Source organism: Peromyscus californicus, unplaced genomic scaffold, assembly GCF_007827085.1.
Source record: "Peromyscus californicus insignis strain IS unplaced genomic scaffold, ASM782708v3 Scaffold_9__1_contigs__length_137607984, whole genome shotgun sequence".
Classification (NCBI taxonomy): Eukaryota; Metazoa; Chordata; class Mammalia; order Rodentia; family Cricetidae; genus Peromyscus; species Peromyscus californicus.
In genome coordinates, this window is record NW_026294617.1 from 16,898,657 (window position 1) to 16,923,353 (window position 24,697).

Consider the following 24,697-nt stretch of genomic DNA (forward strand, 5'->3'; position numbering starts at 1 on the left):
CTCTTGTGCAATATTGTCAGATTAGCCTCCTTCTGAAAATGTATACTTTAAAAAAAAAAAAAAAACTGAACCCATTAGTTTATATTAACTAGAGACTTGCTGTGGAATTTGGCTCAAATCTCCAGTCAATCTGGGATAGGTTTGTGCTTCAGGTGGAAGCCAGGGCTGGGAACCACTGTGCTGTCTCCCTTCAGCTTATCCGGTCCTGTCACTCAGCCTCACTAACCAATCAGGGCCTCCAGCAAACCCGCCAGTCAGATGGAAGGGTTCTTCCTCCTGACGCTAGGATTCTGGCTCAGTTTCTCTGCAGAGAAAACCGGAAGTTGGCTCCTGTGTTGTACCTTGGGTTCTGCTGTGGAGAGAGCAGCGGTGACATGGTAATCGAGGAGCTTCTGTTCCCAGAGCGGGAGGACTGGCCGGCCATGGTGAGCGAGGGGATGCTTTCCGCACACTGGGAGGAGCGGCCGGCTGAGCCGTGGGAGCCGGGTGGTAGGTCCTCCCTGGGCGGGGTGGGAGCCAACAGCCAGACGCACATTTGGCGTGGTCCTGGCTGGTCCTGTGTGTCCTGCGAGTCCCACGTGTTCCTTCCTGGTCCTGCGTGTCCTACGTGGTCCTTGCAACCCTGTTGGCTGGGGCGGCAGTCTCTGAATAACTTCAGTCTGTGGGCTGTGTTTGTGCAGAGCATGGGAACAGGACTTACAAATATTTTTGTTGTTGATGTCACTATGAAATGCTGGGGCCTATAGTGCTCGTATTTTCATAATGGAAGGCAGATTTGCCAAACATGGAGAGCCCTGGTCTCTCTAGTATCTTTCAGAAGTTCTGCACTTTTAACATTGAACATTTAGGTTACGATTTGTCTGTTGTTAATCTCGGGGAGCTTGTAAAGGGCATCTCCTGTGTAGAGTAGCACTCCACTGCTAAACTGTGATGTAGAAGAGTAGAATTGGTGGTAATAGAATTGACTGTATAAGGATTTACCCATTTTTAGGAGACATTAAGTCACAAAGTAGAATTAAGCTAAGAGAGGGCTGTCTCCCAGATATCCCTAAGATAAGTAGTATTCTTACTATTGTACCCAGAGTTCCCCAAAGACCATCAAGAGGCCAAATTTGATGTAAAAGTAAAGGATCTTTTTATTCTTGCTAGTTAACTAGGGCCTCTCCATTCACCTGATGCAGCAGCAGAGCAGGAGAGACCCTGAGCAGCAATGGGGCAGAGTTTTTATTGGGTGTTGGGGTCCACAGACTACTTAGGAACAGACTCAGGGTTGATGACCATCCCATCCAGAGTTGCTGTCCTTGGTTAACTTGCAGCTGCAAGAAATCAGCTAGCTCTTTTAGCGGTTGCTGTGGTAACTCCATTTTTTCTTTATCATGAGTCTACTAGCTGTAACTTTTAATTGGCTTCTTCTACTATATGGGGACATCTAAAGGGGTTTTCCTGTAACTAGAGGCAGGCCCAAGGTTGGGGGCTCAAGGGCACATTGTACTGTTCCAGGGGCCTACATCCTGTTGGGTCTTTTCTGAAGCCTGTCATGGCTGCAGAATAGCCAAGGCAGGAGTCTGGGCAGGGGCCTGGGTTCCTCACTTACCATGCCTTTTAGGGATTAGTATGATAAGATTAAATGTGTTTCCCCAGGATTAACCAGCCACATTCCTATAATAAAGGAGACAACCCTGATTTACAACCAGCCAAAAGGGTCCTATTCCCTGCCCCCTGAAACTCCCAATCAAAAACAGGCCTCTAACCTGCTATAACAGGGTCATAACCAGCATTAAGTCCTGGTGTGCCATTAAGGATATATTAAGTCTAGAACAGCGCTGCATCTCCAGTCTTTTTCAAAGGTGTTTTTGAACAAGGTCTCTGATATAGATTGAGGTGGACTTAAACTTATCCCCACAGGGCATTCCCCTTGCTATTGTCCTGAGACTAAGCACCAGGAATTCTTGGATTGCAGATCTGTAGCACCACAGAATTCTAAAGTAACCACTTTGAGTCACATAGTGGACTGTACATTGCAGTAACAGGAAAGTATTTGTGTGTGGATCATGGCATCTCCCTTCAGACCAGAAGAGGAGGAGGAACAGTGTCCTGTGTACACTGCACGGGGAAACAGACTAGGCAATAGCTGATGGGCTGGAGTTTAAAGCAGTGAGCTGCAGAGGTCTTCATCATAAAAAAAGGACCCGCTGGGCAGGGGGAGTGACTTTCTGTGTAATTTAACTCCTGGTATTATTCCTTCCATGTGAATGAAGATAGGCAGAATTGGTGGGTGTACGATTTAGGGAGGGTAACTTGAAGTACTGAGTCTTCAGGTTCCAGTTAGGGAACTCTCCTATGCAGATATGAGCATTCCTGATTGACACAGTTAAGTCAGCTCAGAGGTTTGAGACACAGGCCATTGGCTTTAACTCCATGTGTCAGCTTATAGCACCCAGCAGCTGACACTTTACATGGGAAAGTCATGCAGTGTCTTATGAATGGCATTCTCTCTAGCAGGGAAGTGCCTATTCTGTTCCAAAGTCAATATTGTTAAGTGTTCTTCCAATTATTTCTTATCATTTTAAAAAGTCAATTATTGGTACCATTTTTTATATTTCACTTTCTTTATATGCATTATAGCTCTAATCTCCATTTGTTTCTGTTTTCCAATGTTCCCCAGCCATTAATATTTCATGCAATTTTTTCTTAGGTTCTATTTATTTATTTATATCAGTTTATAGAGCAGTGGTTCTCAACCTGAGGGATCAAGCCTCCCTTTAACAGGAGTGGTCTAAGACCATTGGAATATGCAGATATTTTTATTACAATTCATAACAGTAGTGACATTTTAGTTAAGAAGTAGCAGTGAAAATAATTTTATAGTTGGGTTCACCACCTCATAAGAGACTGTATTAAAGTGTGACAGCATTATGAAGGTTGAGAACCACTGGTTTAGACCAATGTCTCCTGTAGCTCAAGTTTGTCTCATACTATATAATTGAGAATTACTTTGAACACCAAATCCTGCCTCTGCTGCCCAGTGCTGGGAAGACAGTCCTGCAAATCCTTCCAGGCTGGGCCTTGACTGGTCAGTGAGATGGAAAATAGACCAGTGAATGAGTGTCCTCCAACCTTCCTAGATTTCATTGTGAAATTACAGATGAAGTGGGACCTGTGTAAGAGTTGAGTTCACTGACCCACAGTAAAGCAGGTGTACTCACAGCACAGAAAGGATTGGCAAGAAGGAGGTGAAAGCTTTCCTGCTGTGACAGGAGTTGACAGTAGCAATGAGTAGTGAGGTCATCGATTTTAGACATTCCATAGATGTCCTGACAGGCCATTTCTCTGTTCCACAGACCAGACAATCAAGAATCTGGACAAAGGGCCGGGGAGTGGTGGCGCATACCTTTAATCCCATCACTTGGGAGGCAGAGCCAGGTGGATCTCTGTGAGCTCAAGGCCAGCCTGGTCTACAGAGTGAGATCCAGGACAGGCACCAAAACCACACAGAGAAACCCTATCTCAAAAACACCAAAAAAAAAAAAAAAAAAAAAAAAAAAAAAAAAAAAAAAAAAGAATCTGGATAAAGAGCTGAATTTTCGTGAAACCAAATTACAGTAGCTACACCAGTTCAACCTAAATAGAAGAACTGGGTAAAATGGTGTGGCCCTGCCTAATATTACTGCTTTCCAGGTTTAAGATGTACAGCCTGGGAGAAATGCATGAGTGGTACTTAGTGTGCTCTAGTACACATCCCTAGTCTCTGGAGCACATGGCCATAAAGCCTGTTTCAACTTTCCAACGTAATTTTATGGGATTATAATGACCTCATTTCCACTATCTCTTTCCTGGCTCCAAGCCCTCCCATAGACCCTTTATTGTGTTCTAATCCATGGCCTATTTCTGCTTTAACAACAATTACTGTTTGAATGTGACCCGTGTTTGGCTGCAGGACCTCCCAGCTCTGAAGCAAAACCTTGACACATTTTTTTTTCCTGTTTTTTCGAGACAAAGTTTCTCTGTGTAGTTTTGGTGCCTGTCCTGAATGGAACTCACTCTGTCGACCAGGCTGGCCTCGAACTCACAGAGCTCTGCCTGCCTCTGCCTCCCGAGTGCTGGGATTAAAGGCATGTGTCACTGCCTCCTGGCAGCTTATAGGTTCTTTCCAGGATTCTCTCTGCTACTGTAGCAGCTGTAAGAAAGACTACAGCCATGCCATGATGAGTGTGGGAACTACTGTCCCCAGACCAGAAAGAACAGGTTGGTTGAGCTGTCAGAGTCTGAACTGCTGGGACTGGGATGGACCCTGAACCAGACTGTTTCTGCTGTTTCCTGTGGTGACATGGGCAGTGGCCCTTGGTCTCTGAGCCTTAGTGTGTGTGGATTCCCTGGGGAGGAGAAGGCTCTGCCACCCTGGCATGGGAGGCTATGAATGCTTTGTAACTTTCTGCTACTGCCAGCCACCATGGTGTGACTCAGTTCCAGGGGACAAAAGGAAGCTCTGAGCTGCAGAGGTATCTCAGGTTTGCATGATTTGGGGCAGGTGGATAGGGCAGATGCCACATCTTGTGAGATGGAATAATCTATGTGGGAGGAATCAGACATTAAATTACTCTTATACAGTATTTTCTGTGTGGGCATCATTGGGGCTGGGTTTGCCTGAAAACACAAGGGAGCATGAAGGCTGCAGAGCAATAGCAGGATCTGCAGGAGACCACCTCCCTTTGCAGAGAGAGCTCTAGAACATGGAGCCTCTCTTAGAGAAATATCAGTAGCTAGAGGGTCAGAAACAACAGTTTAAGGGTCACTTTGAGTTGAAAGTTGTGAGATCTGTGTTTATTTAATTTCTATACATATAGAGTCATAGGTAGCTGCCTGCCTTTTATCTTACCTTAAACCACTGGACTATAGGCATGCACTGTTGCAACTGGCTTTATAATGCAGAAGTAGAGGGGTAGTTGCAAGGTGAGTACTTTATCTGTTAACCCACTTTCTCAGCCCTAAAGTTTATTATGTAGAGATTTATGGAGTGGGTCTGTTTTGAGACACAGTCTCACTTTCTAACCCTGTCTGACCTGGAACTCACTATGTAGTAGATAGCTAGACTTGGAACTCACAGACATCCACCTGCCTCTGCCTATGTGACCACACCTGACTTAAAAGAGATGTTTATCATGGATTTAACACAGATATTAGTGGAAAGAAAGGACTTTTGGATAGTGTAGTCTTGTGAGGGAGAGCCACACTTAAGAATTGACACAAAGCCATGTTTACAGTTCTGTTGACTTTGTAAGTTTCATTTCAATGGGTCCTTAGGGAGTCTGTCTCTCACACACTCTTTCTCATTCCCTCTCTGTCTCTTTATATTGTCTCTATCTCTCTGTCTCCTCTTCTCTTTGGTAAGAAGATCATAGCTCAGTTGCTGAGATGGCTTGGGTAAGATTCTGATTTAATAAAGTAAAAGCATGGGTCAGCAGAGTTCTCCAAGGTGCCTTACTCTACATGGGGTTCATATTCCTGCCCTGGAGATCCTTAGCAATTTGCTGCTTACATCTGGGAAAGGAGTATGTTCATACTCAAAAAGTTTTATTTACTTTGCCCTCAAACATGGCTTATAGGTATTTGGGATATTACTAAAAAAAGGAATATTGTCCCTGTCTACAAAGGTAGTCTACACAGCAAATTTTATTAATTTTGTATCCTGACTAATATTGATTTTCAACTTACTAAGACCTAGAATCAGCCAAGGGTTACTCCTCCACTCACACCTGTGAGGCCTTATCTAGATCATATTATACATCTGGGTTGTGCTTGCGGGAGATTAGCTTGTATATTAAGTTCATTGAGATGAGAAGACTCTTCTGCCTTGGAGAAACGGATAGCACCATTCCATTCCATTCCATGGATTTGGCACTGAGTTATGTAATAATGATCAACTTTCTACTGTCTGCTTCCTGACTGTGGATACAGTGTGATCAACCACCATTACCCTCCACCATGCCTACTTCTTATAAACGTTCTTTTTATTCACTTTTAAAATTTTACCTTTTGAGCATCCACATGTTCATGCTGACTCCAATAAAGTGGAGTAAGAAGTCACCAAAGCCAGACATGGTGTCAGAACCCTCTGATCACAAAATTTAGTAGGCAGAAGCTGGAATTTGAGAGTTTCAACAATGTGAAAGGATTGAGTGTACAATGGGGTATGGAGTCAGGTTCCCAGGAGCAGACAAGAGTATGTTGGGCCCAGGAAACTCTCCCCAGACTATAGCAAACCCGTGGGCCTCTGGACAATCTCAGATCTAAGGCTCAAGGTGTCTTCTTCCATGATGCATGTGCACCCCAAGGTCTGAGCTGTGGAGATGTGAGTCCCAGTTGCCTTGAAATCCAATGCACAACGTTTCTATAGTTGCGTGGTCTCAGGATGTGAGGGTAGGGGATGGGGAGAAGACTTTGCCCAGCTGCTGATTGGATGGGGTTAATATCTTTCTGCCCTTTCCCTGCTCACTTTCAAAAACCAGCAAGCCATGCTGGTTTCAGGAACAAACAGTAATTACAAAGCTTGGAATAGCACTTCCCAGGCTCCATCAATGCACCATCTCCAGGAGGTCAGGACTAGATGGCCCAGACAGTAGAGACTCCAGGGAGCTGGGACTGGGACTCAGAGAACTTCCAGCACCTCCAATGCCCTGGGGACACTCAGGTCCTCTCCTGTCCTTTCCCATCTCCTTCATGTCTCTTCCTATCTACTGGGTATATTTTTCCCCTTTGTATCCCCTCAAATTCAGTAAGCTCTCAGGTAAAAGTAGAATCAACATAAGATAGACTCAAGGAATAGTTACTACTCTTGCTTTCTATCTGGGCAGAGCCCAGACAGTTTGGTAATTTGCTGGGATTCTTCTGCCTCGGTATCTTGCCTGCCAATCCAAGACTGAAGGGCTCATGAAGAGCTGATGACACTGGAACAGATTTGAAACACCCGTGGAGAGGCCCTGAGAGGTCAGTGAGTCCAGTGGACACCTGAAGGGGTGGTAGGTTCCTGGACTGTAGGATGACCAAGGAGAGCTGCAGTTGTGGAGTAGAACTGGGATGGTAGGCAAGCTGTGTATGCTAGAGATGGCAGAGCCTGAAACATGGAGCTTCCACAATCTCTGAGAGCCCAGACTATCATTAGAGTCTCAGAACTTGCACAATCTAATACAGGAAGCACTTAGGTTTTGATTTCCTTAAATGTGATTGATTTGCTATTCTCCCGTTCTCTGCTTTTTGAAAACAGTGGGCTGTTACTCATTTTTTTCAAAGAATATATATTTATGAGACTGTAGACTTACTAAATTTTGGAATTTTTAAAGACTATGGGATTTAAGAAGGTAAGAATGTTTTACATTATTATTAGCATGATACTTCAGATACCATGGATGGAAAGGTCTTGTTTGATTGGAATGTATCATAAAATTATGAATAAAATGAATGTTTTCCCCCTAAGGTACCTTGAGTTAGATTATTTTATCAGTTTAATAGAAATGAGAATACTCCACTGCCCTGTTTGGTGCTCAAAATGAAAAGAACCTGGATATGAATTCATGGGCATCTGCAAGGCCTCTTACTGAAACACACTTTCAACATGCAGGTTTGAGTCCTCTTCTGTGTCACTAATGTACATTCCCTTACTGCTCTCTATTACACTGTCGTCAGCCCTGCAACCATATACAACCAACAAAAACAGACTCAGCAGGTTACCTTCACGTATTTCAGCATACTTACTCATACATACTTGACAAGGAAGAAGTTGGAAGGGAAACATTGGAAAAGGGATGGAGTGAAGAGAGAACAAGGCGGAAAGTGATGCTGTATCTTTTAATTAAAATGTATGGAAATAAAATGTAAATAATAGAAGGGGCTAGAGAGATTGCTCAGTAGATAAGATCACTGGATGTTGTTACAGGGGACCCAGGTTCCATTCCCAGAACCCACATGGTAGCTTACCATTTGTCCCAGTCATATCCTGCCCTCTTCTGGCCTCTGTAGGTACTGTGCAAAGACACATGCAGGCAAAATACCCATATAACTAAAATTTTTTTAAAAGTTATAAAAAGGAAAAAAATTGAAATTCTGTACAGCAATGTCACAGTCCTGAGACAGAAAGCAGCCAGGGCTAGTGAAAATAAACTCCTTCTGATCTCCATGGAAGCAACTGTCATGTTTTTCTGAGTCAGCCTGCTCAGAGGCAAAAGAAGCCTTGTTCTGAGGTTACAATAGCTCAGCAGAGCCATCCAAATAAGAGCAGTGACCACAGTGGTGATAGGTGACTTTTCCTTTGTGTTTTCTGAATTCATGTTTTCTGTCCTTTGTTATTGTGAGAATAGCAGAACTGTATATGAATGTGTGCAGACTCCCCAAGTAAAATCCCCATGTGTCTGTTGCTTAGGGAAAGCATTGCTTTGGAAATGACTCCTATGTTCTCCTTGCCTCCTGCAGGTAAGAAATCTCAGGTCCTCTGTCTTGGCTCTTGTTTTGACTATTCTTGGTAGACAAAATGACTACCTCTGGAATTAACTAATACACAAAGAATTGGGTAAAGGTAACGAAAGCCTTTAGGGACCTGCTTTAAAGATTTTTCTCTCAGAATCCAAAGGAGACTCTACAACCAGCAGAGGAAAACTAGATTAAAGGATAGAGGAATGAATCTACTCACACCATGTGTCCATGTGTCTATATTGTTCTAAGTAAGTGTCATCTCTACAGTGAGGATACCAGCTTATAAAATTGGCAATGCAATGTGCGGCTTGAATTTCTCAGGATCATAGAAAAAGGTATAGAATTCACACACAGAGCAATAACTGTCAGGTTTCATTGATGGCACAAGGTGGGAGTGGCTAATGATAGTTTTCTGGTGAGGTCAACTAAGGATTAAATCAATAGAGGGAATCTAAGAGAGCAATTCATGTGCTCAAACTACATTCCTAAGTATGGCTTGGTTTAAAGTTAAAAGTCTATTAGTGAAAATCATGAATAAGGTAAAACTGTCTTTTCTCCCTGCTCTGCTTCCAAAGGCTCTCAGGAGCTATTTTTCCAATGGGCTGGGTAATGGGTAAGCATCCTTGGTTACTAGGCAATCTGCATAATCAGTAGAGGAAGACCTGCAGCTTTTCCTCTGCTGTAGCACTTTTGCTATAATCAGTTGCTTTAAAGGAACTTCTTAGATCTAAGGATTACACCTATTGCTTAAAGATGCACAACAAAGATAGGATTAAGCTTAATTTGCACAAGAAACAGAACCTGGCACCTTCCAGTCCCTCAAGCCATGGTGGCCAGGTCCTAGAGGGTCAGTGGGAAAGTTTACTCTTCTCTAGGAACTAGCAAATGGCTGATTACCTTTTCCACTATATCTCAGTGTTTACAAGCAATAAATCTCTAAGCTAAAATCATGTGTTAATAAACTGAGGTGAAAGTAAGTATAAGGAGTTAAGAATTTAAGGTTAGTGAGGTTGGCTTGGGATAATTTTTCTTACCTGCAGGCAACGTAAACCGGGGTACATTTCTATCTATCTGTATCTATCTAACTATCAACAATGTGGTAATGTTTGAGAATGTCTCAAATTTTTGCCTGCATGACTGTTTTCACAAATAGCTAGGGGACATTATGAATATACCCCAAATGCATAGGGGAAATTGTGCCCAATAAATGATCAATCACACTGCTAGAAGCTTTTGTGAAATGAATCCCAAGGTAGTAACAGATGAGAAAGCTACAAGAAATTCACTGCAGGAAACAGCCAATACATTGAAAAGGCAATAATTCCAAAATGCCTTGTATTTGGGCTTAACTCCTCTACCAGAACCCCTGATTCTAATGAGTTGGCCTTGTCAATGATGGCTGAGTCCCTACTTCATATTTCTGTGGTTTGCAGCAATTTGGGTATACCTGTGAGAGATTCTTCTTCTTCTTTTTCTTCTTCTTCTTCTTTTTCTTCTTCTTCTTCTTCTTCTTCTTCTTCTTCTTCTTCTTCTTCTTCTTCTTCTTCTTCTTCTTCTTCTTCTTCTTTTGTTTTTCAAGACAGTGTTTCTTTGTGTAGTTTTGGAGCCTGTCCTGGATCTCGCTCTGTAGACCAGGCTGGCCTCAAAAACACAAAGATCCGCCTAGCTCTGCCTCCCGAGTGCTGGAATTAAAGGCATGCGCCACACAGCCCAGCTGAGAGATTATTAAAGGTTTGAAATGGGAAGACCCTTGATCAATCTGGATCTTTGAGGTGATATGATCCATCTTTAATCTTGGCCAGACCTTCTAGTGGCAGCCTATATATTTATATAAAGAATATTGAAAAAGGAAGCTCTTTGTCTTTGCCTGATTGTCATGGCTTTGCCTAGGAAGGTCATTCATTTACTCTCTTTAGAGCCCAGTTCTTAGGAATTCTGGTATATACTAAAGACCATCCAAGATGTCCAGCCTCAAGGATTGAAGAAATACTGAATTCTTGACCTTTCCACTGGTAGACAGCCAATGCTGGACTAGCTGAATCACAGACTGTGAGACATTCTAATAAATCCACTTTCTACCTACATAGGGAGATTTATTCTATCAGTCCTGTTCAAGCAGAAAACCTTACTAATACTGTTCTTGCTTTTTTTTCCACCTGCCCAGAGGAAGATGTTGTAGCTAACTGTAGTGCTCATAAAGGCATCCTTCCTTGTTCCATTTCTCTCTAAGAATTCAACTTGTTGTGAAGACTACACTTCATATTGTTGTTAAATTGCCAAGAGATTGAAATGGATTTCAGGAATATATAAAACTCCTAAAGCAATGGAACTATCATCCAGCCTTCTGATGGAATAAAGATCTATCTTGTCTGTGATCTGGTTCCAGCTTTTCTCTCCTGGTTGTCTAAAGTCCCTGTGACAACCAGGTAAAAAGTACCTGAGTTCATCAGACCTCAATGTGAAGCCATAAAACAGATATTTCATTTTGTATCCTAAAATCTCTCTTTAATTGTTAATATTCTGGGCATCCTTCAACCTGGTGGAGAGGGGAATCATTCTACTCCACATTGTGTAATGGGCTGTGCAAGCTAGTCACATGGTGTCCAGGAGGTAGAAGGGGAAGTGCCTGTGGAGTGCAGGAATATAGCAGGGTCAGCTATTTGAGCCAGGGGCAAGTGCTATTGAAATGCAAATCTCTGCAGATCTGGAAAAAGTCTGGGTCTTGGGTGGAAGGCAGGGCCAGGAACCACTGTGCAAAGTCTTTAAGCACACTGTTGCCCTAAGGGAGGTGCTCTTGTCACTCAGGCCTCACTAGCCAATCAGGCCCTCCAGTCTGACCTGCCAGTCAGAAGAGTGCAGGGGCCCTTCCAGGGCCAGGCTGCAGGCTTGTCTTTGTAACAGAGTGTATGCCAGTGGTTTTGTGTGCTGCCTGTGCTGTTGGAAGGAGCTGAGGGGAGAGCATGGGTGACCTGGGAAGTCAAGACAGTGAACAAGAGGCTGCTGTCCCTAGGTCAGGAGGAGCAAATGGTGAGTTTCAGGAGCCAGTGTGACAGTCCTCTCTGGGTTTGGGTGGGAACCTGTAGCAAGATTCCCTGTCCTGTGAGGTCCCATGTGATCCTTGCAACTCCCTGGACCCAGGTGCAGGACTCTGAATAACATTGCTCTGTAGGCTGCCTCTGCTCAGAGCATTGGGAACAGGGAATTATGTGTAGAAAGAAACATCTTTGTAGTCAAGGTTAACAGGCCTTTGATGCATCCATGGAAGGCAGGCAGCCAAATTCAGAGAGGACTACTTTTTCCAGTATCTTCTAGAAGTTTTGCACTTTGGAGTTAATATTTAGATGATAGATCCATTTGCAGATAATTTTGTGGAGATTATAAATGGCATCTCTTGTGTTGAATAGCACTCCACTACTAAACTGTGATGGAAAATAGTAGAATTGGTGATATAAAGGATTTACCAATCCTTAGGAGATAGTAAGTCATAGAGAGTAGAATTTAGCTAAGGGAGGGCTCCCTCTAAAATACCACAAAGGTAGGTATATGCTAACCAGGTCTTTTAGAGATTAGGATGCTAGGATACACATTTGTTCACGAGGATTGTCCAGACATTTGCCTCCAAATCATGACAGAGGAGACACCCTTAAGCTACATCCAGCCTCTAAACCTTTCCTTATTCAAAGAGCAGGCCTCTAACAAGCTGCTCTAGGGACACTGAAGGGTCACAACCAACCTTAAGGCCTGGTGTGCCATAAATGTCCAGTTTTCTTGAGAAAAGCACTGTTCTGACAGATGGACGAGATGACACGTATTTGAAAAGAAAAACACCGTTGTGTTGAGGGCTGGCCTGATCAACAGTACTCCCTTTAGGCCCTCACACAGGGAGAAGGAAGGTGCTTCAGAGAGCCAGGAAAGGCCTGGAGTCTAGGACTTGGGAGCTTTTCCTAAGGGCCTTATGTATTGAGAATAAAACAGAGCTCTTTCTTTAAAACCAGGAATATGCTAGGGAGAGCTGGTAATGATCTGGGGCCAGGGCCTTTGTGGAGGGGTTGCTTCATATCCTGAGAATACAACTCTTATTACCACATGGCGCTATGGTTATCAATCCCAAGGCCACTATGTGCTTAGCCAGTAATGTTTTTGAGGTACTCTGTATTCTCCTTATGCAGCAATGTGTGAATTGCCTCCTCCTGAGTTTGCCCCATTGTATGGTAGTTTCTGTTGACTTCATAGAAGTCTCTCATTTTCTTCCATTTCCCCACTGGAAGATGCTATTCTTCGTAAGTTTACTTGGCATGAGGCATAGCTCGTGCAAGACCTCCCCATCCCAGCCTTTATTATTATTTTATTTTTTGCCTTTTATTTTTCCTATCCTTCTCATGCCCTGGATGAGGAGGTGCCTTCTCATCTCCCGGCACTTCCACCTCAGGACCGTGTCACTGATGACTGACCTACTGTTTCATGTTTGTGGTGTACTTAAGAAATAAATCTGGAATTATCTTTGCTTTGTGAGTTTCCCATCTGCCTAAGTGGCTAGTTTTGCAATCTCCTGATACTATTTAAATGTTCAAAGTGTAACTGGAGCCTTAACCTAAAAGAAACTTAAGGATGACAGAACATGTGGAATGCAAAATCTGTTCCAGGCTGGCTCCTCTTTGAGCATTAGCCAGATATGGATGCATGCTCTCATTAGAGAAATTTTTCTTTATTAATCTCTTAAGTGTATGGAAGGCATATTAATTTTTTAACAGCTGCACCTCCAGCTATTTAGAAAAATATTTTTGAGAGAACTGTCTTATGTTGACTCAGGTGACCTTAATCCCAGTCTGTTGGTCCCCAGGGAAATGACCTTGGCATCCATGATTGAACATTATAAATTCTTAAGTGACTACCACCTCAGAGTTTTAAAATTCCCCATTTGTGTCATGTAGTTGATTATCCGTTGCAGTCACAGGAAAAGGATTTGCATGTGGAGCATGACTTCTGCCTTCAGAGGAGATAGGAGGAATAGTTTATTGTGTGCACTTCAGGGGGAAACAGGGTAGGCAATCAGCTGCTAGAGTCACCATTATGAAAAAGGACTTCAGGGTGAGTGATTCTGTAATTTTTAGCATATTTTAATCCATATCATGAACACAGATCAGATTGTTGGGTGTACAATTTGAGAAAGTTAGTTTGAGCCAATGAATATCAAATTTCCAATTAGATGGCTCTCCTTTGCAGATATGTTCAGTCCTGCTTGACAGAGTTAAGTCAGCTCAGAGGACTGAGAAACAGACCATTGCCTGTAACTCTTTGTCAGGTTACAGATCTCAGTAGCCAACACATGCACATGGGCAAGAGCAACCAGTCTCTTGTTAATTGCATTTCCTCGGCTAGCGACGATCCTACTCTTTTTTTATGTCAACATAGCTAAGTTTTTACCTTAAAAATAAATTACTTTTATCATGCTAAAAAGACACTTAGTATTATTTTTTAAATTTCCTTTTCTTTAAATGCATTTCTTCTCTGATCCCTATTTGTTTCTATTCTCCAATGTTTCTCGATCATTAATAGTTTCATTCCTTTTCTTGAAAGTGCTGTTGATTATTTAGCTATATGTAGAGTGATGTCTCCTGTAGGCTGGCCTCATGCTATGTAAGTGAGAATTGCTTGGAACACCTAATCCTTCCTCTGCTGCCCCATACTGGTAAGTTAGTCCTGCAACTCTTCCAGACTGTGTCTTGACTAGTCAGTGAGAGGGAATAATAGACCAGTCCTCCAATCTCTCTGGCTTTTATTGGGGATCTAGAAATGAAGAGGGACCTGGGCAAGAATGGAATTCACTGACCAATTTTGAAGCTGTTGTAGTGACAGTGCAGAAAGGGAGGAGCAGGAAGGAGGGTGAAACATTTCCTGCTTTGTCAGTAGTTGAGATTAGCAACGTGGTAGTTAATCAATTTCAGATGCTCCAGTAATATCCTGACTTGCATTTTTTGGAGTCCACATTCCAGGGCAATCAAGAATCTGGATAAAGGACTGACTTTATCATGAAACCAAATTATTGTAGTTATCCTGGATCAAACAAAATAGAAGAGCTGGGTAAAATAATGAGGCTCTGCCTAACAGGACTATTATTTTCCTGGTTTAAGCTGTTAAGCCTGAGGGAGCAGGCGTGAATAATCATTGGTGTGTTCTCATACAAATCTGTAGTTTCTGCAACATGTGGCCCTAAATCCTGCTTCAACTTTTCAAAATAGTTCTTTGAGAGTATAACTACATCATGTCCACAGTCTCTTTCCTGCCTGCAAGCCCTACCACTGCCCCTCATGTTTTCTAATTCATGGCCTGTTTTTGCTTTAAAAATAGTTAAATAATAGCAACAGTTGCTTTTTGAATGTGAACTATGTTTGACTGTAGTAGTTCCCAGCTTAGAAACTAAGGGTTGACTGCATTGTAAATTGAGTGGGTAATAGATTGTTCATACATAACACTCCATGCCTTGGAAGAAGAATCAGTCTGGGAGACTGGGAGAATTTCTAATAAAGTACTAGGGACCTGTCTTCTGGGGTGGAAGTGCAGAGGAGGGAAGGCCTGTGTTGTCTGAGTCACTTTACCCAGTCGTGGAAGGTACTAATGTCCTGAGGCCCAGCTGCGTGGCCTAGACTAATGTGGGACCCTAGGAAGGTTTAGTAATTTGGAGTACCAATAGAAGGTAGGTATAGAGAGCTGCGAGGGAGACCAGAAGCCATGCCATCGTGAGTGTGGGGTCAGTGTCTTCACTGTCACAGAGCAGGAACAGTTCTTCCAAAGTGCAGAGGTTTCTAAGTTGTGTGTGGTTTTGGGTGAGTGGATAGGGCAGATTCCACATCTTGTGACATAATCCACATGGCAAGAAATTGACATTTAATTATTCTCTTACAGTGTTTTCTGTATGGGCATCCGTGGGACTAGGTTTGCCTGAAACCAGAGGAGGACATTATAGTTTGCAGAGCCATAGCAGGAGATCACCTCCATTTGCAGAGAGAACTCTGGAGCATGGAACCTGTCGGTTTTGAAGAAATAGCAGTAGCTAGAGGGTTAGAAACATAACAGTTTAATGGTTACTTGGAGTCAGTTTTGTGGAAGTTGTGATGTCTGTGTCTATTTAGTTTCTATACACATAGAGTCATAGGTAGCTGGGTAATATTTGTCAAGATCACATTTTTCCTGGCTGAGTATCCTTTGGTCTTTTGATTAAAAGTGGAGTATATTTTTCTGTTTTGTTCTTGACTTTTTCTCTCTATCTGATTTATTCTTTCATAAATATTGTACACATTCTTGATTGGTGTAGCTTTGTGTTAATTTAGAAGTCACATTATGCCAGTGTGTGTGCTATCTTTTCATAATTCAATAGAGCATTCTGTGCTGTGGGATGTCTTTCTGTATGCTTGAATATGTGTTGCTCTCATTGGGTAATAAATAAAACTACATTGGCTTATGGCAGGAGCCAGGTGGGAAAATCCAAGAGAAATAGGAGAGGAGAAAGGAGAGTGGGGAAGATGCCAAACCGCCATCCTAGGAGCAACATGTAATGGGATGCAGGTAAAGCCATGGAAGATCCTGTAATACATAGATTAATAGTTATGGGAGGAGTCAAGCTATAAGAACTAGCTAGCAAGAGGCCTGCCTTAGGCCTTACAGGTAGTAATTGATATTAAGCCTCTGAGTGATTATTTTATAAGCAACTGTGGAACTGTGGAGCTGGGTGGGCCAGGAGAAACTTATGGCTAAAATTCTGAGTTTTTCCACTTTGCATGTAGCTTTGGAATTAAATATCATGTTATAAAATTTTGGGAATATTCTTCAGATTGTATTCAATTCATGCTGCAAATTTACCAGAGCCAACATTGTAATATTGATGCATAATGTTCCCAAGTATCATTTATTTACTTCTTTATATTATTTAGGTTTTATTGTTATTGTTGTTGTTAAATTATGAAATGTAGACAAATTTCAAAATGGTCTTATTAAATAAAAAACACAGAGCCAAATATAGAGGTGAAAGCCTTAGGGAGATCAGGGAAATAGGGAAAGCCACCAGCCAACCTTACCTCACCAACTCTGCAGCTTCTAAATGCGAGTTAGTTCCTGTCTACCCCCACACATATGCCTTGCTGTTCTGCCATCTGATTTGTACTCTGCTAGCTACATCACTTCCTCTTCCTGCCCAGCCCTGTCTCTTACTGTCTGTATGTACAGACCTCCAGAAATCCATGGTTAACTAGTTTTGAATTTAAGGCATGTGCTACCACACCTGGCTCTGTTTCCAGTGTGGCCTTGAACACAGAGATCCTACCTGCCAAGTGACAGGATTAAAGGCGTGTGCTAACACTGCATGACTTCTTTGTTTACTTATAATGGCTGTTCCCATTCCTCTGATCTCTAGGCAAGCCTTATTTATTAAAGCACAAATAAAATATCACCACATTTCAGCACAATGAAAGACTTTTAGTTTGTTGGATTGAAAAGTACTAAGGGGCTTAGCAGGTGACTTACCACATATTCTTCTTGGGGGTTTCCTGAGTTCATATACCAACACTCTAGTTGGAAGGCCCCTAACCACTTGTTACTCCATATACTGGATATCTGACCCCCACTTCTCTGCTCTGTCACCTGTACACACTGAAATCATTTCCTCTCCCACACAAACATACACATAAAAATGGGAATAAACTTGTTTTTGAAAGTGTTTGTGACTTACAAAGCAATTAGAGCAAAACAAGTTTTGGGTTTTTTTAGGTGTATAATACAAATCACACTGTTTCTTTAAAAATGTGTTATCTTGCATTTGGTTTTAATACTCTGATGTTTACTTATATACACTCATCCATCATACTCATCCATTCATAATAGCCAGGAACTGCTATGTCTCTAAGAGATTGTGTTGATTGATGATTGATGTGAGAAGGCTCTTCCACTGAGGTTGCAATATCCCTAATCAAGTGGGCCTGAGATGGATGAGAGAGCTAGCTAAGCATGAGAGAGTGACCAAGGGAGAGAAAAAGGCAGTAAGCAGTTTCCCTGTGCTTTTTGCCTTCAATTGTTTGCTTAAATTTCTATCCTAAGCTCTCAAAATGATGGACTGTGATCTGGCAATATCAGCCAAATAAACCTGTTCATTACCTGAGATGGTTTTGGTTAGAGAATTTAATCACAGCAAGAAACAAGCAAGTTAGAACAAGATGTGGTATACCAGAAGTAGTTTTGTTAATGCAAAGGACCTTGGATTGATGACTTTTGGAGGAATATTGAAGATATTAGTACTTTAGATGGCAAAATCCATAGAAAGTTGTACACATAGCTTAATTGGCTATTCTTGTAGGATTGGGAAGATGGGAATGTTGAGAGTAATGCATACAGTGGAGCTTGAGGTCATAGGAATTCAGTGGGAACTAGACTCCATGAAAAATTTAGCTAGAGGTCATTTGTATAATATTTTGGCCCAAAATCATTCTTACTTTCTCCATTCCATTAGAAATTGAGTAAGCCATAAATAAAAAGTAGTGAGCTGATTTCTTAGACAATATATTGATTCTGTTGCTTGCTTATTACTGCTGACTCATTCAGGTTCTACAGTGAAAAACAAGTGGGGCAGAAAGAAATGAAAAGTCTGTGTTTTGTAGAGAAAAACAGCACTATGTAGTTTCAGATGACAGTCCACTTGTGAAGCCAGTAGGTACTTTCAAAGACACTGTTATTGTTAAAGAGAACTCCCTTGCTCTCTACAGTAGAAGCCTATCAGTGTATTCTAAGTGTAAGACTCCATCAGCTAACCCTTCAGTTTATGAATGGATTGAGCAAAGTGATTTCTACTCCCAGGATGCAACTTTACACAGAGCCTGCTGTAACTCGGGTCGAAGCATGGCAGGGTCCATCACAACTTAGAAGCCAAATTTGGGGGGAGTCACCCATGTTGTATTGGTTCTGGAAATGGGAAAGATGCACAATTTAAAGGTCATAGACTCTCTGTGGTATCTGTTTAGCACTGTTGTACCCATCTATGTTTGGCAGAGTCAGAAACTGTGAGGAGGCTATGAGTGTTCATTGCATAAAGTTGTGAAGATGAAGCTGGGTTGCATTTTTGAGACCATAGGATGTGGTGATATTTTAATTGTGCTGAAATGTGATTTTATTTGTATGTTAATAAACAAAGTTTGCCCGAAGATCAGAGGTCATTAGTGAGGCAGGAACAGAATTCAGGTGGTGGTAGCCCACGCCCTTAATCCAATCACATGGCAGGCAGAGTGTCTGTGTGGTTGAGGACACAGTCAAGTGTGGTGACCAGAACCTTTAATCCCAGTACCAACCAGAGAGACCTGGAGGTCTGTATAGACAGGCAGTGATAAGGAAGTCATGTGGTTGGGTTTAGAGCCAATGAGAAGGCAGAACAGAAAGGCAATAAAAAGACAAGTCACACAGGAAGAAGGTCTCTCTGGGGAAGCGACGGTGACTAGGTGGTAAGATAAGGTGGTCTTGGTTCTTCGCTAGTGCTCTGATCTCTTGGGCTTTTAACTCTGTATTTGGCTCTGTGTTTCTTATTTAATAAGACTGTTTAGAATTTCGTTTACAATGGGTTGTTGAAATACCCAAGCTATGGGACATCTGCCATGGGGAACTGCATACGTGGAGTAGAAGTAGCACTGGAGAGACATGTATGAAAAGTTGCAGGATTAAAGCTATTTAAGCCCTTTGAGAATGAAGCCCCATGTATCTTAGATAGAGCTACAGGATTTGGTTTTTTGCTCTGCTGAGTTTTAGTCTTGCCTTGGTCCAATCTTGCCTCTCTGTACCTATATTCCTCTGTTTTCTTTTTTAAAATTTATTTTTCTCTCACACAATACATCCCAAATGCAGTTTTCCCTCCACTACTCCTTCCCTGTTCTCCTCTCCCCTAGATCCCCTCCTCTTCCATATCTCTTCAGTAAAGGGCAGATTTCCCATGGATTATCAACCAAACATGACACAACATGTTACAATAAGACTAGGCAGAAACCCTCATGAAGACTGGATGAGGCAACCCAGTAGGAGGAAAAGTTCCCAAGAGCAGTGTTAGGGGTACAGGAAGTATGGAGGAGGTCCATGGGTAGGCATCCTACATGAATATCGGATGGCTGGTATGGCTTCTAGTCCAAAAGGGAGTCTTTGCCTGAGTTTGTCTATGTGCTCTTCTGGCTTATATGGCCTGTACTTGAACAGACGATGTCCAAGTTGGTGGTAGCTGGAGGGTTGATGGGGGAGTGTGTCTATGGGAACAAAAAGAATTAGGAAGTTCCATGGGCTGGTGTCCTACCTGTTCTTCTGGCTTGTGTGGCCTGAACATGAGCATGGGCTGACTACCTGAGTTTTGTACTGGAACCTAGCCACATTCCTCTTTCTGAATGAGAATATATCCTGTGCCATTGCATGTTGCAAAGGTTTAATTTGTTTCTTGATTTTAGAATATTTTACATTCAAGAGATTGGCTGATGAGCCTGGAATGTAGGTTTTTGTACATGTCAAGCATATGCTGTTTTGCTGAGCTTCACCCACATCTTGAATTTGAAATCTGGCAGAGTATATCATTCTTTTTCTAGAATGGCAGTAATCATAACATTAAAACTGCCTGAGCCTTCTGAATCATTCAATTGCAGGTGTGTGTGGAAATTCCCATAAACACCTGTGACTTCTTTCTACCTTTTTTGTTCAATTTATTTTTATAGGTGAGATAGGGTCTTACTAATATCTAACTCTATCCTGAAATTCACTGCACAGGCAAGGCTGTCATGCAACTCAATCAAATACACCTGCCTTTGCCTTGTGACTGCTGCGATTAAAGGCATGAGCCAATACACACAGCTTGCCCATCATTTTTGTAGTTAGTGATTATTCATGCAATTTCTCTGGTGTGTACTCCGATCTCTTGCCTCTCTGTGTCTCTTAATAGGCCTTTCTCCTGCAAGGCTATATCCTAGACAAAGTGTGAAGAAATGACAGAGGTGAATCTCATTGTTCACTTTTTTTTTCTAAAATGAATTGATTAGAATTTCTGTTACTGAATAAGTGTGGTAAGCCCCAGAATTATATGAATATATTTTCAAAGAAGTATACATTAGCATGCTATCAGTATCACACTCTGTTGTACACATGTATGGGATATTTTAGGCTGCAGTGACCTATGATGATGTGCATATCGACTTCACTTGGGAGGAGTGGATTTTGCTGGATCCTTCTCAGAAGAATCTTTACAAAAATGTGATGCTGGAGACCTACAGGAACCTTACTGCTATAGGTAAGACTGAATTTTCCATCACATTTTAAAATAATGGGAAAACAGTTTCTTAGTTATTGATATACTTCTGTAATTTCAACTGAAAAAGAAGAATGAGGTGAATAAATCTGGCATGGTTCTAAGGTTCATTGAAGATAGTAACTTAAATTTTGCACAATTTCCCATATAATGTCATTAATTTTCTGGTGCTGTATTTTAGGCTACAGTTGGGAAGACTATAATATTGAAGAACATTGTCAAAGTTCTGGAGGACATGCAAGGTAATTTCATGTGCAAGCTGATACAAATGTGCCTATGGAGAAATTGTAATGTATCCTGGAAGTTTAAAACAAAAGTAACAGTGTAAATAAGCACAGTTTAAAGTATACTGATGATAGTTATATTCTCACAAGACCAAATACCTCAATGTCACATAACTGATATGTGTTTGCAAGGCATTGCTCTAAGAAAGAACACAAGAAAACAATGCCTTATCTGATATCCCCATTTGAATTGCAGCTCCATGGTACCTAGGCTATAGAACAGCCAATCTGTTTAATTTCATGTCACTCAGGTATTGCATAAAGAATTCATGTTGGATAGGTGAGATGTATATATCCAAAACCTTCTAGTAAGCAAATAATTCAGAGTAAACTAGTGCTACTCTTTTACTTGTGACTTTTCTAAGTTTAGTGAAAGGGATAGTTTATGAGAGTCAAGAAGTTGTTGTGGAGAATCCTTAATCCCTATATCACATGTTTGTGAGGAACAGAAAGTCAAGCTGTGTGAATGCAGTGTAGAAACATTTTATTTATTAGTTTTCCTTTATCAATATATCCTATGTCACTCTGGATACAAACCATGTGAGCAGGGGTATATGAAAGGAAGCAACATAACTCTCTCACACACAACAATTAGAAGATATATAGTAGTCACTTTGAGTAGGATTTTTGAATGTGATACAAGTTTAAAATTAATTGCTTTTCCAAGTTCATTGGGAATACATCAACAAACTCACACTACAGAAAAGCCCTATGAGCATTGGAATATATAAATATGTCTGTTTGTCATGGTTCACTTTGCAAATGTAGTATGACTCACACTATTGGAATATTTATGAATGCAATCAGTATGTTAAAGCTCTGAGTTCTTCTAGTTCTCTTCAAATATGTGTAGAATCTCATATAGAAAAATGATGTTACAAATGTGGACCCTCTAATAAATGTTCTTACCATTACAGATGCCATCCAAGACACAAAACATCCCTAAATGTTGGAGAACACTATGAGTGTATACTTTAAGATCTTATTTGTCTTAAGGATTAGAACAAATTGTAAAATTAATTCATACAGATAAAAATATTCAGCAGTTAATAAATGTGAGAAAGCTTTTACTTGTGCCAATTATCTTTACAGGTTCAAAAAATGTCATACTGGAAAGAAGCCCTGTGAATATACTCAATGTGCAAAATTTTCATATCATAGTCATCTTCAGAAGCATGAAAATATTTATACTGAAGAGAAACCCTACGATTGTATTCAGTATGGTGAAGCCGTTGCACACAACAGTATTCTCCAAATACTTAAAGGAACATGTGCTGGAATGAAAAACAATGAAAGTAATCAGTATGGTAAAGCCTTCACAAGTCATGGTCATCTTCAAATACATAAAAGAACACATACTGGAGAGAAAACATATGAATGTAATCAATGTGGTAAAGCCTTTAAATATGCCAGTAATCTCAGAGTACATAAAATAGCACATGCTGGAGAGAAACTCTACAAATGTAATCAATGTGATAAAGCTTTTTCACAACACAGTAATCCTCAAATTCATGGAAGAACACATTCTGGAGAGAAAGCCTACAAATGTAATCAATGTGCTACAGACTTTGGATGTGCCAGTAATCTCCAAATATATGAAAGAACACATACTGGTGAGAAACCCTACAAATGTAATCAATGTGATAAAGCCTATTCAGAACTCAAAACTCTCAGAATACATAAAAGGACACATTCTGGAGAAAAACCCTACAAATGTAATCAATGTGATAAAGCCTTTTCACAACACAGATATCTCCGAATACATAAAAGGACACATTCTGGAGAGAAACCCTATAAATGTAGTCAATGTGATAAAGCCTTTTATCAACACAGTCATCTCCAAAGACATGAAAGAACACATACTGGAGAGAAACCCTACAAATGTAATCAATGTGGTAAAGCCTTTTCACAATACAGTAATCTTCAAATGCATGAAAGAACGCATACTGGAGAGAAACCCTACAAATGTAATCAATGTGATAAAGACTTTGCATGTGCCAATAATCTCCAAATACATGAAAGAACACATACTGGAGAGAAACCGTACAAGTGTAATCAATGTGATAAAGCCTTTGCATATGCCAGTAATCTCAGAGTACATGAAAGAACACATACTGGAGAGAAACCCTACAAATGTAATCAATGTGATAAAGCCTTTGCATATGCCAGTAATCTCAGAGTACATAAAAGAACACATACTGGAGAGAAACCCTACAAATGTAATCAATGTGATAAAGCCTTTTCACGACACAATCATCTCCAAAAACATGAAAGAAGACATACTGGAGAGAAACCCTACAAATAGAATCAATGCAATAAAGCCTTTTCATAATAATTTAATCTCTAAATACATAAAAGAATTCATACTAGTGAGAAACCCTTCAAATATAATCAATGTGATAAAGACTCATGAAAGGCTTTATTACATACATAAAATACAAATACATAAAAGAACACATTTTGGAGATAAACCTTATGAATATAATCAATGTGGTTAAGCCTTTACATGAATCAGCAGTCTCAACTCATGAGAAAAATTCATACTGCAGAGAAACCCTATAAAAGTAGTGAGTGGAGAAACCCTATAAAAGTAGTGAGTGTGGCAAAGTTTTGCATTTCATGTTAGTCTTTATACAAGAGTAAAACTTTTAGTGTCTAATTGGTCTCTTAAAGCTTTTTCAATTTACAGTAGTCTTTGAGGGCCTGAGAAAACTAATACTCAAGGAAATCTGGCCATAAAGGTTTTGGAAGATGTTTACCCAACAGACTTACATTCAGTTACACAAGTTTATTCTGGACAAAATACCTGACAAGTGTCACCTATCTGTTCAAGCATTATGATGTTCCTCTTTATTTTGTTTGCACCATCAAACTCATATGGACAAAATGATGAGGTGGCACTTTTCTATTCTACAGTTCTCTTCAATTACATAAAATAAGGCATCCAGGTTTAACACTTAATGGGTGTGTATTAGTGCCTTTTCTGTTGCTATGATAAAACATTATGTCTAAGTAAGTCAACTTACTAAAAGTTTGCCCTTGAGTCCAGAAGGATCCAGGATAACCATGAAAGTGGCATGGCAACAAGTGTCAAACATGGCAGCTAAAGCAGAAAGCTATGAACTCACATCTTCCACCTTTGGCATGAATGTGAAAGTGGGAACTGGAAATGGTGTGTGGATGTGAACTCTCATGCTCACTCCCAGGGAGGTACTTTCTCCAGCAGGGTGAGCGTTATATATATCTTCCCAAATGATACCACCAACTAAGAAAGATTGATTTCTCTGACATCAAGCCTATGTGCTTGCTTTCTGTTACATGAACCAGTTCATGATGAAGAAAAACTCTGTAAGTAAGCCTTTTAATGCCTCAACAACTGAGTTACAGAAATAAATGCTCACAAGAGAAAAATGTTCTTGAGTGAAAATCTGATTGTGATGTCAGTGTGTCTTTGTGTGGGTATGTGCGTGCTGATTCCCCAAAAGTTTAGATCCTTGGATCTCCTTTTAGCAGGAATTACAGGAAGTTGTCAAAAACCCAACCTTTGTCCAGGGAATGACCTTGTCTTAACTGCTCGGCTATGTCTCTCACCCTGTACACATTTTTAAGCCTTCATATATGATCTTGATGTCAGAAAATAGGA

The 24,697-nt window shown here is 40.9% G+C and overlaps 1 protein-coding gene across 2 annotated transcripts; it reads left to right on the plus strand.

The window, feature by feature from the left end:
- The first annotated feature begins 262 nt into the window (after positions 1 to 262).
- LOC128105721 (zinc finger protein 431-like) lies at positions 263 to 24,467 on the plus strand. Of its 2 annotated transcripts, none has more exons than XM_052731017.1 (4): positions 263 to 425; positions 20,626 to 20,752; positions 20,952 to 21,012; positions 22,147 to 24,467. In XM_052731017.1, exons 1-4 carry the CDS (start codon positions 375 to 377, stop codon positions 23,357 to 23,359), a joined length of 1,452 nt encoding a protein of 483 aa, XP_052586977.1. In that variant the 5' UTR covers positions 263 to 374; the 3' UTR covers positions 23,360 to 24,467. The 2 variants fall into 2 exon arrangements, with proteins under 2 accessions (XP_052586977.1, XP_052586976.1); XM_052731016.1 differs by lacking the exon at positions 263 to 425 and adding an exon at positions 10,042 to 16,026.
- The last annotated feature ends 230 nt before the right edge of the window (positions 24,468 to 24,697 follow it).